Here is a 17,211-nt window from a genome sequence, read left to right as displayed (position 1 = left end):
AGTGTTTTCTCCCAAGCTCTTGCTCTTTGTCATGGATGTCTGGTGCTCATCCTGGGCACTGTGTGACCCTGCTCCGTGGGGAGGCTGCGAGCAACCCTCTGGCTCACAGAGGGGCTGGCTCCAGCTCATTCCTTATTGATGCTTATCAGGCTAGCTGATAAAGGGAGGGATATGCTGTTTCCAAACACCAGGGTGCTTGGAAACAATGTGACTTCATTATAAACTTAAGACACCTTTCAGAAAGCTGGAAGAGGGCTACCAGACCCCATTTTGCCAGCTGTTTGTTTGTGTTGCTGGGATACGTTTGTTCCCTGTGTCAGGACACGTTTTAACGTGCTGCTTAGCAGGGACAGTTAATTTTTAAGTATTAATCCAATTTTATATTATGCTCTAAGTCTTGCTGCTTTAGCGGCTCAGCTGGGGAAGCAGTGAGGGCTCAGCTGCTGGCAGGCAGCCCGTGGAGCAGCCAGGGAGAGTCACCCCAGCCCCGGAGAGCATCACCAGCAAATGGCTTCATGCTCATGTGCCCACAGCTGCAGGCGCTGGCTGCCCTGCTTTCCAGAGCACTGCCACAGAGAGGATTTGGCCATGGCAGAAGGGGAGGCACGTTCTGCTTCCTGGCAGTGCCGTGTGTTCCTGAGGCTCCTGGGCACGCCAAAGGCAAACCCTCACCTGGGAGCGAGCTATGCGGGGCTTTGCTCTGTCACTGCAAAACTGGCCCATCTCGAAGTGAGAAGCTGAGATAAGGAATATAATCCATGGATGCTTGGTTGAGGAGCCTGGCTTGGGACCAGGCTGCTGCAAGCTCTGCCTTTGAAGCTGCAGCAGGGACAGGCATATCAGCAAAAAGGTGAAGGAGCAGCCCTCTTCAGCTATTGTTTGGGACATTACTGTAAGCATCTCTGAGATCTTCAGACATGAACCTTTACTTGGAACTAAGGAGCATCTGGCAATCCCAACATTTTCAGCATTTCTGTGTGTGCTTATTTTTTTTAAGCAAAGTGAGAAGTGAAAATACTCCTTACTGTCTTTTAAAATATATTACAGCTATGTAAGAATACAAATCTTTCAAGGCCATATCTCTCCTCACCCTGCCAAATGAAACACAGTATAAAACTCCATTGTTTTACTCTTGTGTTTCCTGTGCCTTATGGCTTGAACCATGGATCCTCTTGGCTTAAGTCCAAGTCAGTAACAATTTAATTTGGGAACACACTTCACCTTTCTAAAAATAAGGAAAACTGAGAAGAAGAGCAAATAAGCTATGCTGAATAAAGATCTAAAATGACTTCTCCAGGATCTGAAATTAAAAAAAATATGTTATCCAAGGAATGCATAAAATAAAATAACATAAGCCTGCCTCTATGCAGCAAACTCTTTCCTGGCATTTTAGCCTGTTCTACAGTCTGGACTTTTTCCAAAGAGAGAACAACAAATCATCAGTTATATATATATATTTTTTCCCCCTCAGACACTTACTAAGACCCAGGCATACACACAAAAATAAAAGAATGTAGAAAACATCTACCCACTTCTTTTTACTTCACAGTGTTTTTAAAGCATTTGTCTCAAACTGTTACCCAGAAGTGAATGTCAGACCATGGCAAAACCAAAACTAGGTAAACGGGACAAAAATAAATCTAAGGGCCTGTGACTTAAGGGGCAAGGTGTGCAATTGATGCCTTTGCTTGGAAAAAGAAGAGAAGCAGCAGAATACAGCAGCCATACCCTTCTCAGGTGGTTTGTACATACAGGGGACCAAACCACACCTGGTGCTGGAGTCCAGGATACCCGTACACAAACCAAAATCCCATGTTCACACCGAGAGGGCCTCATCCCAGCACACAGCAGTCAAAGAAGCACAAGAAAGCAAGAGGTCAGCATGTGCAGCTCAGCTCAGGCAGGTGGTACCACCAGCTGCAAGCCCTCTGCAGAAAACAGGGGCTGTCGTAGGGATGCAAGATTGCAAGGACAACAGCACTCACAAAAGCAGGGTCTCTGAATGGCTCTGTAAACCTGCAGCATGCAGCTGGTGCAAAGTGAAAAATGGGATGAGGAAGGCTGGGGGATGGAATCTTACCAGTCAGGGAATAATGAGAAAAGTCTCCAACAAACCCAGCCATGGAGAAATGTGTTTGAAGAAACATGAGTCGTGCTGGGAGTGAAGGTGGGCACAGACCAATTGTAAAAGTACTACAGAAACAATTTCAATGTGTTAGGTAATAAAACTGAGCCTCCTCAGTGACTGTCAGTGCAGCCCCTCACAGGGACAGCAGCTCTGCTTCACACAGAAGATCACTTGGTGCTGACAGTGTTTGTAGCCCCCTGCACTGCAGGGATGGAAGTCCAGGGGTCTGAAAAGCCCCACTTCAGCTGCAGCGAGGCTGGGACCTTTGCCCTCTTCCCCCTGTCAAAAACATACCCTGAGCGTGGCTTCCCAGATCAGATACTTACTGTCCCTACTAAAATGTGGGTCTCTGCTTGAAATCAGGAATGCTCCTTGAAAAGTGGCTGTGTACCAGTGGTCTCTCCTCCCTCACCACCTGTCTTCCCACATGCACTCAACATCAAAGCTGCTGGGGCTTCAGGGAATGAAGCCACGTGTGCCGCCCTTGGGCCTCTCCGCCCCTCCTGGCTTGTCACAGCTGGAGAGCAGGATCTCAAATGCCATTAATCCTTGCGACTGCTCAAGAAAAGTAAAGAAACAGAGCTGCAATTAAAAAAAGAGCTGTTGAACAGGGCTGAGACTACCAAAAGGCCTCCTATGAGGTCCATTTACTAGAAGATACTAAAGATTTTAAGCTCAAGCTCAGATACTCTTGGTGGGTCACTATCTATCTTCCACCTCACATTTTAGAACTGCTTTCTGGCTCCTCTAAGACACCAGCCTTCTGCTTCCAAGCACAGTTTGTTTCCCATCCCTGCACAGCCCCTCCAAGATGCCATTTGATTTGCAGCTCTGAGGCTCACATTCGCCTCCCTGCTGCCCAGGGAGGGTTTGCTGCCTGGTGACAAGCAGCACAGGGACGTCTCCATGGCTGGGAATGGTCCTGCCCTTGCAGAATGGGTGGTGGGAAGTCCTGGGCATGGCCCTTGCCTCCCAGGAGCAGAGGCTGCAAGCTGGGCTCAGGGGCAGCCATTTGCTGTTTTTAGTGACCATCAAAGCCTGTGGCAGTGGCTGCTTGAGTGGGACGACTGGCTGCAAGCATGAGAACCAGCAGAGGAGTGGCGGCTCCGGAGACCCCTGAGAAGGCAGGGGACAGGAGGGGATGCCTTAGTCTTATTCCAGGTAACAGCACGGGTTACTGTGCCCTGTCACACATGCTGCCTTTGAAATTTCAAGCTCACTTGGTCATTTTGAGAAACAAATGTTGTTATTGTTCTCCAGGAGCACAGCAAAGGTCTGCTCCCTCCACTCTGCCTGCACCTGGCCCTGTCAGGGCAAGTGAATTCCCTTTCAGACAGGGATACGGGCTGGAATCAAAGAGGGAACTCCATTCCCAGTGAGTCCATGGGCAACAGGGTTCTGCAGGCAACGGGGCCCTGGGGCCCTCAGGGCAGCACAAGTCTTTGGGGCTTTGGGTGGGTCCCACCAGCTGCGTGCAGCGCGTCAGCAGTTTGGGAAACCCTGGAGACAGGGATCACACGTCACTGTCTTGAGGCAGGGTTCAAGTGTACAACCCCCAGCATGGCACCAGAGGTGGGGCACTTGTGTGGCAGCTGGAGTGGGTCAGCCGTGTGTTGCTCGGCCCTGGCACTCGCCCTCCTCTTTGCAAGAGAGAAGGGGCAGGTTGAGACCCCTGCCCACACAATGCAGGCGTGGGCAGCGCCGATGGGGCAGCGGGCACAGCGAGTGACGTCCCCGCAAGGGCTGGGGCACTTGGAGACACTGCACAGTGTGGGTGGGGGAGCTCTCAACACGCACACGCAGCTGCTGGCGAGGGGCCCGGGAGCTGGCAGCCAGCCTGGGGGGGAAAGAACAGAGAGAAACACCAAAACCAGCACAACCCAGGGGGCCGGGCTGGGGAGGGGGTGCTTATGGACGTGGCAGTCCTTGGCTGCCATAGCAGGAGGGCAGCAGGGATGTCCATCCCTGCTCGGCCTCACCCGGCAGATCCCACTGGCAGTGCTCCAGCGGTTTGCCACATGTAGCTGCTCAAGTTCTGATCCAGACTTGGGAGTTTTGAGGGCTGGGCTCATCAGCACACCTGCCCAGGGATGACAGAGCCTGCCTGTGAGAAGGGAAGTATTTCTGAGGATTAACAACCCAAGGAGGAGGCAGGAAGCCGGGAGGAAGGGTCAAAGATTGATTTTCATTCTGGCAGCAGGTTAAGAGTGAGAATGCTGCCTCCGAGGTCTTGGATAGCCCAGTACAGGAACTGATGATCTGGAAACAAAGATGAGCAATATATCAAACATTTTTTAAAGTTGACTCGAAGCTATTGACTCTTGAGGAGACCAAAAAGGACTGAGTAAAATGCAAATGTGGCAAATATTTGCCAAGGATCAACTGGGTACGTGCAAGGTCACAAGAGGCAAAACAAATTGCACATAAAAATTACAAAGCTCCAGATGTTCTCTAGCAACCCAAGAAATAATATGAATGTCACACAAACCCTGGCTCTGAGAGTAGCTGCAAGTTAAAAAAAAAGCATACACAAAATATTAGCATGCAGAAGGAAGAAGGAGGGAATAATATGGAAAATATGATAATGCTATTATGTAAATGACTAGCGCAGCCTCTCTGGGAATACTGTCTGCAGTTCAAGTAAGCCCTTCTCAGAAAGGGCTGATTAGGGGCATGGCAAATTCGCTCACAGAGAGATCAAAATGATTGGGGTTGTTTATCTCAGAAAGGAAATGAGCAAGAGGAGATTGGCACAGAGTGAGCCAGTCCAGAGCTTCTGTTTTTCTTCCTGTTCAGCTCTATCACTGTCATATCTGGTGTCACTGAGAATTGTGTGAAGTGATGTGGCTCTCCTCTGTTACACACCATTTGCTCTTTCTCTCACCCTCCCCTCCAGGGGAGGCACGGCACATTATGTTTTATATTTAGGTAGGACCTGGGGAGGAGGGGATGGCTAAGGAGAAATAGATATGTCCCAGACACACCTCATAGTAGAGAAGGTGAGAATAGAAAAGTGGGGTTTACACCCAGACAGTGGAGCAAAACATTCTGGCTTTGGGAGTCTTCTTCCATCATCTCAGGCAGATCCCAGAGAGGCTGCCAGCTACTGCCCTTCTCCCGGAGCCTTGAGGCTTCCAGACCAAGCCCTGGGGGTACCTTGGAGATAAAGATAAGGAGCTTGAATTTGATAAGTCAGTCTGTTAAAAGCACCCCAGAAGTCAGAAGAAACTTGAGATGCAGCACTGATCCACTGCTCTCTTCCAGGGGAGGGTCAAGTTGGACATAGGGGAAATTCCTTTGCAGAAAGGGCGATTAGACATTAGGGATGGGCTGCAGGGGAGGTGCTGGAGTCACCCCGGAGGTGTTTAAGGAACGACTGGATGTGGCACTCGGTGCCATGATGTGGTTGACAAGGCGTTATTCAGTCAGAGCCTGGACTCCATGACCTCAGAGGTCTTCTCCAACTTAACGGAATCCGTGATTCCATGACCGTGGCGCACGGCAGACACGCTGCCTTCCGGGGCCGGCAGCCCAGCGCGCTGTGCTGCAGCACACGGAGCCCCGGGCAGCGGGAGCATCCCGGGCAGCGGGGCCCTTCCCGGCCGGAGCATCCCGGGCTGCCGGGGCCCTTCCCGGCCGGAGCATCCCGGGCAGCGGGGCCGGGCCGGGCGCGGGCACTCCCCTCCCGGCCGCCAGAGGGCAGCAGCGCCGCGCCGCCGCCGCCGCCCGGGGCCCGCGCGGCTCGCTGCCCGGCCGCCGGCGCTGCCATTGGCGGGCGCGGGGCCGCGGCCCGGAAGCGGAATCGCTTCTGGCGGGTGACCCCCGGAGCGGCCCGGTGAGAGCGGGGCGGCCGCGCTCCTCCCGCGGGGCTGCAGCGGCCCCCGCGCATCGCCTCGCCTCGCCTCGCCCCGGCCCGGGCGGGTCGTTACTCCTGCCCGTGGGACAGGCGGACGCGGCACCGAGCGGCCGGCGGGTCTCTCGGGAAGGGAGAAGCTGAGCCGGATCCCGGCCTCGGTCACTCCTCTGCAGGTCGCCCGCCCGCGCCCCACACCCGTCCCCCATGGCCGCGTGGTCCCGGGAGGCGGTGCTGAGTCTGTACCGGGCTCTGCTGCGCCGCGGCCGCGGCCTGCGCTACACCGACCGCGATTTCTACCTCGCCTCCGTCCGCCGCGAGTTCCGCCGGAACCAGGGGCTGCAGCGGCTGGAGGACAAGGAAAGGCAGCTGGAGAAGGGACGGGCTTTCCTGCAGAGCAGGCTCGGGGGCCTGGTTTAGACATTCCCTGTAGCTCCCACCGGTCTCACGTACCTCCCTCGTCTTTCCAAAATCCTCTCGCCACCCAGAAGGGATGATTAACACTCACTACCCACCACTTGCTTGAAGAAGTCCTGAAAGTGCTTCCACAGGCACGCCAGGAGGCCTCTCCTGTTCTCTTCACAAATGCATTAGGTCACAGGTAGGTCATTTACAATGATAAAACTGCGTTCTTCATGCTGCTGTTACAGTGAGCTTTGCGAGAGTGCAGGGTTTTTTCTGTTTGGGGATGACAGGTGAATGTATTCTTGGTTCATCCAGGCAGGAACATTCCCGCTGGCTTGGCTTTATAAAAAACAAATGGCAGTTTTAAACCACCCCAATCAGGCGGGCAGGCTCAGAGCCTTGGACACTGGTGCAGAAAACAACCTAAAATCACAGTGCAGGCGTTTCTTGATGTTTTCATATAGGTTCACCAGGGGATCCTCCTATGGCTACAGGGATGGCAAAGTACGTTTTTCAGGATCACAGACTCATTTAGGTCGGAAAAGGCTTCTGAGATCGTCGAGTCCTATCTTTGACTGATGACCACCTTGTAACTAGAACATGGCACTGCCTGTCATGTTCAAGGGACGCCCCCAGGGATGGTGACTCCGGTCACCTTGCTGGGCAGCCATTCCAATGTCTAATCACCCATTCTGTGAGGAAATTCCTCCTGATGTCCAGCCTGAGCCTTTGCTGGCACAGCTTGAGGCCATGTTGGCCTGAGAGACTTTAAATCTCAAAGTGAGGTTAAATGGAAATTTGAGGACACAAAAGTACACATGTTAGAAAACCTTCGTGCCAGTGTTTTACATGATTTGTCTGCGAGTCAAACCCACCAGCCTCGAGGGCAGGAATAAACATCAAATGAAGGCAAGGGAGCTGTTCCTTTTATGATGTGTTGCAGTCTGCTGTTGATTCTTGGGTGTCTTTGAAGTATCTGGGGTTGGACACTGTTCAGAAATCAATCTGTGAATGAAAGCTCTGAGACTGCCTGTCAGCTCTTGGGGAAGATTCCACTTTGTGCCAGACAGTTGATCAACCCTGTATTGCCTTGTCTGTGAGCAAAGTCACCCTTGTTACATTAAAATTACAAAATAAATTGGATGTGCTTTGCTTGAGAAGCACAAATTATAAGAAAAATACCTGAATAGTTAGAGAGTTTTCCTTAATATGAAGGACTTTATTGCGGAAGTAAATTCTACTTCCTTTCATTAAACCCATTCAATTATTAGAAAGCTCACATCAAATTTGGATGTGTTCCCTCAGGCACTGGATATTGCTTGGTCAGTACTGTCCTGGCACTGCTGGGAGCAAGCAGCTCTTTGGGGGAGCACAATTGCAGAGGGTGCAGGGCTGGGTGGGCCGTTCCTGCAGTAAAACCCGGCGGCAGCAGTGGGTGCGAGATGTGGGAGAAGGGCAGAGCCGTCAGCGTTTAGCCCTGCTGTGTAACGCTCCCGCTGCTTGCAGGTGAGATGGCAGGCGCCGGGCAGCGCAAAGGGAAGAAGGATGACAACGGCATCGGCATGGCCATCGACTTCGTGCTGGCCAACGCGCGGCTGGTGCTGGGCGTGGGCGGCGCCGCCATGCTGGGCATCGCCACGCTGGCCGTCAAGCGGGTGAGTGACGAGCCCGCGCCACGGCCGGCACCGGGCACGGCTCCGGAGCGGGCTGCTGGCAGTGCCCTAGGTGAAATGCAAGCGTTGGGCCCTCAGTGACTCAAACTCTCCCCCGTTTAGATGTACGACCGGGCAATCAGTGCTCCCAGCAGCCCCACTCGCTTGAGCCAGTCGGGAAAGAGGAGCTGGGAAGAGCCAAACTGGCTGGGCTCCTCCTCACGCCTGCTGACCCAGGATATGAAGACCAGCCTCAGCCGCTCCCTGCAGACCCTTCCCACTGATCCTTCAGCTGCAGACACTGGTAAGAGGCATGCTCATCCTCCTGTATCAGAGAGTCATCCAGGCCTATAAGCCCTGTATTTGTTTAAAGGAATGCAGGGGAAGGAAATACCCTGTCTGACCTGGGATTTTTATGTTTTTCTCTTAAGCAGGTCCACTGGTAACTTCAAGACTCAGAGATGACATTGGGAACTAGTCAATAATGGTCATCTATTTGCAGTCTTCATTCCTCTCATGATTTCATGGTGTTGAGCTTTATTCTCCCTCATTTTTGTTCTTTCAATATGAGTATCTAATTTTTCGTGATAGAAAGCTATTCCATTAATTTCAAGCACTCTCCTGCCTTTCTTTGGATCATTTCAGTTTGCTTGCATCTTTTTAAAGGGGGAGTACTCGAGCTGGGAATGTAATAGCAATTTATAACAGTATTTCCTCTATTATTGCTGCCATTTTCCAAATAATTTTTTGATTGACATTTCCCTGTTTAATACTGCTTATCACTGTGTCTTCAGTAGTCTATAGAAAGTGTCCTGTCGTTTTCTTTCTGGGTGGGATGATCAGTAATTTAGAATCCAACCTTGTTTTGTTACGTGTGGTTGGTTCTTTGTTCTCAATGGTTTTACTTTCTGTCCCTGGTCACTAGGAGAATTACACTTGGAGATTTTAACTAAAAATCAGAATCAAGCTATTAACTTGATTTCCAGATTATTTTAAAGGAAGTTATCTTTGGGATGGCAATAGGTTTTCTGCTGAGGAAACAGTAAAAACTAGATAGCTATGTTAAATGGGGTCTAGATAATTCGATTGGTGTCCCCAAGCATATGGGCCGAGTAATAAAAACATTGATGATGGTGTCTTAATTTCTTCAATTAGAAGTAAATTAAAACTCAGTAAGGAAAAATATTTTTTTTCATAAATAAGCAATGAAATCTAGTTCCCTGTGGTTTAGTACATTATTTTCTTTACACGAAGAAAGCTCAAATCTGTCCAAAAGAATCCAGTGGGACAAGAGACAGCAGCTGCTGAGGCTGGGATAGATGGCTTTGTGTACAGCTTGGTCAGCCATTCCTCCTGTGCTGTGTGGCCAAATCATCAAACAAATCTGCAACAGCCAATTGCTTTAATGGGGCCACTGACTTCGGATTTCTCTTGCACCCATAGGTATCACAGCCCTTCCAAAGTTCTCTTAGATCTGTAATTCCCCTTTAATTCTCATTGTTAACTTTTGAAACTCTTCGTCAATGTTAAGAGAAATCTGAAACAGATGGGAAGCATTGATTTATTTCTTTGGGAAACCAGTCAGATAAAAAGGGACTCAGAGAATCTGTGCAGATCAGACATTGTTTAGTAATGCAGATAGCAATTAAACCTTGTGTTGTTGCATTGTGCTTCTGAGTGGGCTCTGTGGTCTTTTTCCAGTGGAGATTTCAAGGTGGTATCACTGGAGCAATGATGGCCTGAGCTGGGATGGCCCCAGGATCTGTCAGCTCATCATCCTAATTACTGTGCTGATCAGACTCCCAACAACTGTTTCATTTCCAGGTGGCACAGTCTTCTCTGATCTCGTGCTAGTCAGGACTAGGTTCTGCTGGTAATTTGTAATAATCTGTTTCAATGTTCAAAACTCAAAGAGATCATGGTGGTTGTTCAAAAGTGTTTTATTCACTAATCTGGCATCACACTGAAAGCTTTTGAACTGGTAACAGTACTGAATTTTTTATGAAATTGAGCTGAGATACTGCCCACGTAGCCATTAAAATTTCATCCTTGTACGCAATATTAGTCTGGCCAAATTTCAGATCTAGTAACTTGTTTTCATCTGTTCTGATGCTTTTAGTAGTACGTTTTGAAGTTCCTCAGCACGCCCCTTTGGTGTGGTAGCTGCATAAAGCCTGAAAAATGTCTGCCAAGGGCTTTTTGAGACCTGGGAGACCGCAGTTCTGCGCTGCAGATTCTCCTCTGCAGAACGCTTCACAGCGAAATCAGCTGCAACCTCAACAGTTTTCCTTCTGTCTTGCAGACGTCTTTCGACCCACAAAGCCCAAGCCATCTGCCAAGAGGAGTCAGGTGGAGCTGAAGAAGTCCCGCCTTCGCCTGTCCCTGCAGGAGAAGCTGTTTGCCTACTACCGGCGGCGGGTGGCGATCCCGGCGGACGAGCAGGCTCGGGCCAAGCAGGCGGCCGTGGATATCTGCACGGAGCTGCGCAGCTTCCTGCGCGCCAAGCTGCCGGACATGCCCCTGCGGGACATGTACCTCAGCGGCAGCCTCTACGATGACCTGCAGGTAACTCCTGGGGACGCATCACGGCTCCTCCTTCAGGAGACTGACCTCCCAGGGCGTATCAGGCTTCCCTGATGGCACTGCTGGCTCAGCACAGCATTCCTCAGTTATAAGGCCCCTGGTGTTGCCTTTCCCACTGTGGAGCCAGGTGTTGATTTCCACAGTGCTGTGTGAACAGGCATGACCAGGCTGCTCTGTCATTGTTTGCAAAGCCTTTGTTTTTTGCTGGTTAATTTCTCCAAAATATCTCAGTCCTTTGTTTCCCTTCTTCTCTTTTTTTAGTTGCATTTTTCTTGCTGTTTCTGTGTACAGGTCTCTTTACTCTCCATCCCTCTGTAAACATCCGAATATGTTCCCTTAGAACTCCCATGTATTCATATAGGTCTTTCCTACCTTTTTTTTTTTTTTTTTTTTTTTAATGCATGACAGACCTGGATTGGACAGCAGTCCCTGCTGCAATATCTCCCTGATGGCAAGATGCCCATGGCTATAGTGAGTGATTCAGAGGCACACTTCTTTGTTTGAGTCAGTGCTCTGGAATGGAGCATGGAATGTCCAGTGAAACTTAGACCTGGGGTCTTAATCACATTGATAAAAAGGGATCTTTAACGACCTTTTTCCAAACAATATAGCAGACCAGGTGAGGGCAGTGTACCTAGCTGTAGCATTGGATTATTTAACCATGGCAACAGAAGCTTGTCAAGAAACTTAATACTCTGTCTCCTGTTTAAATTATCATGTGGTGTTGCTGTGCCCTAGGCCAGCTGCACCTCACAACCAAGGAGCAGACTTAAAGCAATATGAGGCAGACTGATTCGTCTATATGCAGTCCACGTTAGGTCTCTAAATAGTACATACCACATAAGCACTAGCTTCAGCTATACCTTGGAATTATTCCACTGATGGCTGGAAATAGTCCTTCAGAATGCCTTTTAACAAAGGGAGGCTGGGAATCCCACGCAGAGAGGAGAGCAAGACAGCTGAATCCTTATTTCAGGTTCCTTTGGACAGAAGGCTACCTAAAGGTGGTGAATAAAATGAATGTGGAGATAGAAAGCTTATTCTTACTGACTTTTCTCTCTTGTGAAAGGTAGTGACAGCTGACCACATCCAGCTCATTGTACCTCTCATGCTGGAGCAGAACCTGTGGTCGTGTATCCCCGGGGAGGACACTATCATGAACATTCCTGGCTTCTACTTGGTGCGTCGAGAAAACCCAGAGTACTTTCCTCGCGGGAGCAGCTACTGGGACCGCTGTGTGGTGGGAGGTTACCTTTCCCCCAAAACTGTAGCAGACACCTTTGAAAAAGTTGTAGCTGGGTCAATCAACTGGCCAGCAATTGGGAGTCTCTTGGACTATGTGATCCGTCCCGCGGCTCCCCCAGCAGACTTGACACTGGAAGTCCAGTATGATGCAGATCGGCATCTTTTTATTGACTTTCTACCATCCCTGACACTGGGGGACATCGTCCTCGTTGCCAAACCTCACCGATTGGCCCAGAATGACAACTTGTGGCGACTGAGCCTGCGGCCAGCGGAAACGGCTCGGCTCCGCGCCCTGGACCAGGGGGATTCTGGCTGCCGCTGCTTGTGCCTCAAGATCTTCAAAGCAGTGTGCAAGTTAAACCCAGCTCTGGGACACCTCACTGCCAGCCAGCTCACCAATGTCATCCTGCACCTCTCCCAGGAGGAGTCCGACTGGTCCCAGGACATGCTGGCTGATCGCTTCTTGCAGGCACTGAAGGGGCTGATCCGCTACTTGGAGGCAGGTGTCCTCCCTAGCGCCCTGAACCCCAAGGTGAACTTGTTTTCAGAGCTCACCCCTGAAGAAGTGGATGAGTTGGGCTACACCCTCTACAGCTCTCTGTCAGAGCCAGAGGTCTTGCTGCAGACATAATGGGGCCTTACCTGGGGAAGTGTTGATAGGGTTTAGCCAATGCAGACTTTGATTACTGCAAATTATATCTCCTTCACTTCTCCATATCTCCCTCTCTCTCTTTCTCTCTTCACCACTCCCCCCTTTTGGTTCATTAGTAATTCCTGCTGTGGAGTTGGTGCTCCCACTGAATTTCTTGGTGCTACTGGTCCATTTCCACCATCTCTGCCCCAACAGGTACCCATTGGCTAGGGAAGAGAGGCTAAAATTGCAGCTCTGAGATCTTCACATAAATTCTGCTGAGTTTTAAGTGTCTACCAAAAAATGAACTAAACTATGCACTTCTTTCTTCTGTACTACACTTACAGCAGCAAACCCTTTTTGGTCTGAAGAAGGTGGAACTGGGCTGGTAAATCCAGTGATGATTTTAGCAGACTTGCACTGAGGTTGTTTAATTTCCTCCAGCCTGACTTTGCCCTATGTTTCTTTTTCTCTGCTGTCCTACACTGTCTCACTTTCTTTTATGTTCTTTTGGCCCAGTCATGCACGGCAGACTGAGTGAGATATTTTGGATAGGGTTCTTTTTGTATTTCTGAGTTGGTAATGATTACACTGGCAATATTTAGGGCTGTAGAGCTTGAAATTGGAAAATTTCCAAAGCTCCTGCTCCCATGGAGCCTTCTCATCCTTTGCAAGCTGGGTTCAGAATTAAGGGCCAAAATTTGTCCAGTCTGCTGCAACCACAATGTCTTGTACAGGCAATTCTTGTTGAAGATATCACAGGGGAGGAAGGAACCTTTGTGGTCTGACTGTGTGATGAGGCTGAGGGAGCAGAGCTTGCTGTTCCTGCCTAGCCAGATCTGCTGGGAATGGCCTTGGGAGTGGAGAACAAGGCTGCTCTTCAGTTGTCTCTGGCCTAGGGGAAGAGAGGGTGATTATAGGGGAAGGGTGGGAGACACACATGGGAATGGGGGTATTTTTTTTTTTCATCTTTTCCCCAAGAGCTAATGGTTTTGTTTTATTAGAGGTGGAAACAAGACTGCATGCCTCAAAGGGCTTTGGAATAAGCACACACAAGCCAGATTCTCACCAGCTCTAAAGGCTGTGAAGGTGGTAGAACTGAACTGGTAAAACATCAGCAAGGTTCTGTCCCATACACTAGTATTAGGGTACATATACAAAGCTGGCATTTAGGGATAGATTAGCTTTGCCACCTGCTCTGTGTGCTTTAGTCTCCTCCCCAGAACTGAGGTTGTCCATCCCCTTCCTCATTCCTAGGTGTTGACTTTCCAGTGCTCCCGTTTTACTAATACTCTTAACAACCTGGTGAGGGCACACCTCCCCAGTGTGTCTGTTGGGACCTGTTGGCAGTGCAGTTCTGCTCACTCCTGTCTGTGGCTGCTGTCAGGCTGTAGACCCCTTATACTCTGCATTAAGCCACCTGCTGTCTTCAAAAAGTGGGAGAGAAGCTGTCCCCCCACATCTGGAGTTCTGTGTGTATCTCAAAAGACTGGCATAACTATTGTTTTAGAAATATATTTGCCTTTTCCCTGCTTTAGGAGCTTTTTTCACCCTTGCTGTCCAGCCTCCTTAGCCAGTGGAGAGGAGTACTGTAGCAGCAGAGTTTGGAGGGAGCAGGAATCCTTTTTTCCTTTTCTTCTCCCTTCCTCTTAGGACTTCCCCCATCTTTGACAGAGAAGTTTCAAGGTGAATTTCAGGAGTAGAACCACAGAAGGAAGTCTTTCGCCCCGTGTTTTTTTTTTAGAGACAGTGCTGGTGAGGTGAGGGAGGGAGCATCTTTCTCGGACAACCTGTCCATTTTAGCCAGTGTGTCAGATAGCATTCTGTATACAGTGATAATGCAACATTGCATTTTAAATTATTTAATCCTTAGGGTACTGGTATTTTCTAGACTGCCAGATGTGTACTTTGGAGTCTGTGTGTGTATATAAAGTCTATAGTCTATCAAAGGTTAACAGGAATCCCGTTTGTATGACTTTGTGTTTTGTAAGTTTTGCAGCAGTCAGTGTTGTTCAGCTGTTGATTGCTCTTCACTCTGGTTCCCAGATTTTTTTCCCCTCTTCCTTCCCTTGCCCCCCACTGCCTTTCTGATGTCAGCCTTCCTACCTTAAAAGCAGACCTTGGAGCCTATAGGCTATTGGGGGGAATTCCCCTTGTTTTTAATTACTTGAAGGTCAAAAAAAATATTAAAATATCTGGGTTGTCAGGAGTTCCCCCAAAGCTCATTTCTTCAGTGTGATCTCGCCCCTCACTTGGTGGTGACCCCACTACTGTGGTCTTTGCATTTTAACAGCAGTGTGGTTGTAAATTATTAAAACTATAGATAGAAAAAAAGGTGAGATGTGGCTTAAGAACAGCTGGTACATACATATCTGTATATATATATATTTTTACACGAATGCTTTCACTTCTTCCTGGCAACCTAATGAATTAATATTTTATGGCCATTTTTGCTGCTATTGAGCTCAATTTGTGTATCAAATGGAGACTGAAGCTGCCTTTTTGCCTTTTTTGTAGACTCTGCTCCACTTTACTTGCATCAACCATCTCCATCATTTCTTCCCTTCAGTTTTGCCCTTCTTTGAGCTAGCCACAAGCCTGTTCTCAGGAGGCAACTGTTCACTTCCTACAGGCAGCCACCACAGCAGGCAATGGCTGCCCTGGCAGTGGCAGTCTTGACAAAGGCCAAAGATCTGATGGGTCACAGGGACACTGCAACTAGGAATATTTTAAGAGTAGGGTCAGGTATAAGAGGCAACAGAAGCAGGGAAGAAGGTGTAGAGCAAGTGTGCAGGAAACTTCCAGTAATGCTGTACCCAGCCTGTGGGTCAAACAGAATGTTGCAGAGTCTTTCAAACTGGCACCTTTCAGTATTAAATGCAGTACATGTGTTGATGTACAGCCTGGAGGGCTGGCATACCTACAGGTAGGCTAATTCCTGGTCAAATCTGTAGCACAGAGCAGAAGAACCTAAAGTTGAATGTGAAAAGGGCAGCTCCTGGCCACCTTCCTGGCAGAGCAGCTCAGACAGATTGATTGTAAGAGGCCCAGGGCATGCACTGGGCTGGTGGCTGCCTCAGCTCCAAGTATGTTTCCATGTGTTCTGCTGTAGCTTAGCTCACACAAGCTTTCCATGAGATTGTCATCTTATTCCCTGTAACCACAGGGTGAGGACCAACTTGCTCAGCTGTGGGTTTCACTGCTGCTGAGCTCCACTGCTAATCTTTCAAGTCGGATTTATTTTCCCATGTTTAATAGCAATTATGGAAACAAGAGGCTGCTTTCTGCCCCCTGGCAAGCTGCCATCAGGGCCCTCATTCTTAGCATGTGGGCACGCAGTGAGAAGTGAAGAGATGATGCCTCATCTCTCCCAGGCCTGGAGGTTGTGGATTTGCAAAGGGGAAAGTCCAAGTGCATGATCTGTGACAGAGTGTGTGGAATTCTGAAATAAAATTACTTTCCACAGTAACTTGGTTGTCTCTGGCATGTTTTTAAACAAAGGAACATCTCTCTCTGCTTTCATCTCGGTGCATCACCTTCATGTTGATATAATTCTGCACCACACCAGTGTTTGGGGGCTGACTTGCCCCTTGCTGATTCACTTGCTTTCCCTTTGCTGCTCTGGGTGCTCAGCACTTTGCAGCTTGTCTCAAGGGAGCAATCAGCTCCAGTGTCCTGGCTCCTGGCAGCTTTCACACCAGTCACAAGATGATGTGTAATTGTGGCGTGGAGCCTCTCATCCTCTCTCTGACAGTCTGCGTGCCTGGACGGGCACCTGCTTTTCATGTGGCTCCTCATACTTCAGAGGCTTCCGTGCCTCTGGAATATTAAACTTTCCTGTGTGGGCTCCCCCACCCTTGTTCAGTCACACCCTGGTTTTTGTGTGCTAGACCTCTCCCCTCCCAAGTGCACTCTTATCCAGGCATCAGCCTTGAGGCAGCAAGGAAGCTGCTTTGCCAGGGGCCTGTGTCTGGTGTGGTGAAGTTCTTTACAGTAAGACCCAGTTTTATGTGCCTGCTTGGGAAGGTGGAGTGGAAATGTTGGATGTCAAATAATGTGTGAAGTTGTTCTGCTTTTGATGGGTTCCAGGCTTCTTAATTCTTGGAAGACATACAGTGGCAACATTGTCCTGTAAGACTTGTCTTAATGAGGACTCTGTAATTAGCTATTTTAGAGGGTATTTTATGATACAAAGGAAGTCTACATCTCTAACTTCTTTTTTTTCTATTATCCCTTGCCTGTGTTGCTCTGGTTTTTTTTGGTTTTTTTTCCTTTAATCTGTCCTGTGGTAGGAAGGAATCAGATGAGATCAAGCACATTTCATGCCATACAGAGTCTTACAGGAGCAGCTAAAAATGAGGCGCTCTGTGAAATCTGTGACAGGTATTACCCTGTCAAGTTAAAGGCCCTGGAATGCCTAGAGCCTGCACTACATGGTTAATAGATGCAGTGGTTTGCACCTTTACATAAAAGCTGTCCTGGCATGAATAGGGAGAAAAGATCAAAAGATAACTGTCTGTTTAATGTAAAGAAGAAATAATTGAGGGGAGTGATGATAATTATTGCAAGTATGGAAAAAGTTGCTACAAAGACGAAGAGCACAAGTAGTTCTCCAGGCTGCAAAGACTTAGAATCTCTTTTGTTCTTAGCCTAAGGAACAAACAGATTAGGAGGAAAGTGAATTTTGGAATAAGCAAAATATTTTCCTCACTTG

The 17,211-nt window shown here is 49.0% G+C and overlaps 2 protein-coding genes across 2 annotated transcripts; both read left to right on the top strand.

Annotated features, from left to right (window-relative positions):
- The first annotated feature begins 6,188 nt into the window (after nucleotides 1-6,188).
- Nucleotides 6,189-6,401, top strand: MIURF (mitochondrial elongation factor 1 upstream open reading frame). Its single transcript, XM_041713536.1, has one exon. It carries the CDS (start codon nucleotides 6,189-6,191, stop codon nucleotides 6,399-6,401), a length of 213 nt encoding a protein of 70 aa, XP_041569470.1.
- A 41-nt stretch (nucleotides 6,402-6,442) lies between these two features.
- On the top strand, nucleotides 6,443-15,966 carry MIEF1 (mitochondrial elongation factor 1). Its single transcript, XM_002198260.7, has 5 exons — nucleotides 6,443-6,582; nucleotides 7,893-8,041; nucleotides 8,162-8,342; nucleotides 10,341-10,603; nucleotides 11,691-15,966. Exons 2-5 carry the CDS (start codon nucleotides 7,898-7,900, stop codon nucleotides 12,495-12,497), a joined length of 1,395 nt encoding a protein of 464 aa, XP_002198296.3. The 5' UTR covers nucleotides 6,443-6,582; nucleotides 7,893-7,897; the 3' UTR covers nucleotides 12,498-15,966.
- The last annotated feature ends 1,245 nt before the right edge of the window (nucleotides 15,967-17,211 follow it).

Source organism: Taeniopygia guttata, chromosome 1A, assembly GCF_048771995.1.
Source record: "Taeniopygia guttata chromosome 1A, bTaeGut7.mat, whole genome shotgun sequence".
NCBI classification, from domain to species: domain Eukaryota; kingdom Metazoa; phylum Chordata; class Aves; order Passeriformes; family Estrildidae; genus Taeniopygia; species Taeniopygia guttata.
This window is presented reverse-complemented; position numbering and strand designations above follow the sequence as displayed.

Coding starts and splice junctions, on each gene's coding strand:
- MIURF (XM_041713536.1), top strand. CDS start 6,189: ATGGCCGCGTGGTCCCGGGAGGCGGTGCTGAGTCTGTACCGGGCTCTG.
- MIEF1 (XM_002198260.7), top strand. CDS start 7,898: ATGGCAGGCGCCGGGCAGCGCAAAGGGAAGAAGGATGACAACGGCATC. Junction 8,343..10,340: donor TCCTTCAGCTGCAGACACTG/GTAAGAGGCATG, acceptor TCTGTCTTGCAG/ACGTCTTTCGACCCACAAAG. Junction 10,604..11,690: donor GCCTCTACGATGACCTGCAG/GTAACTCCTGGG, acceptor CTCTTGTGAAAG/GTAGTGACAGCTGACCACAT.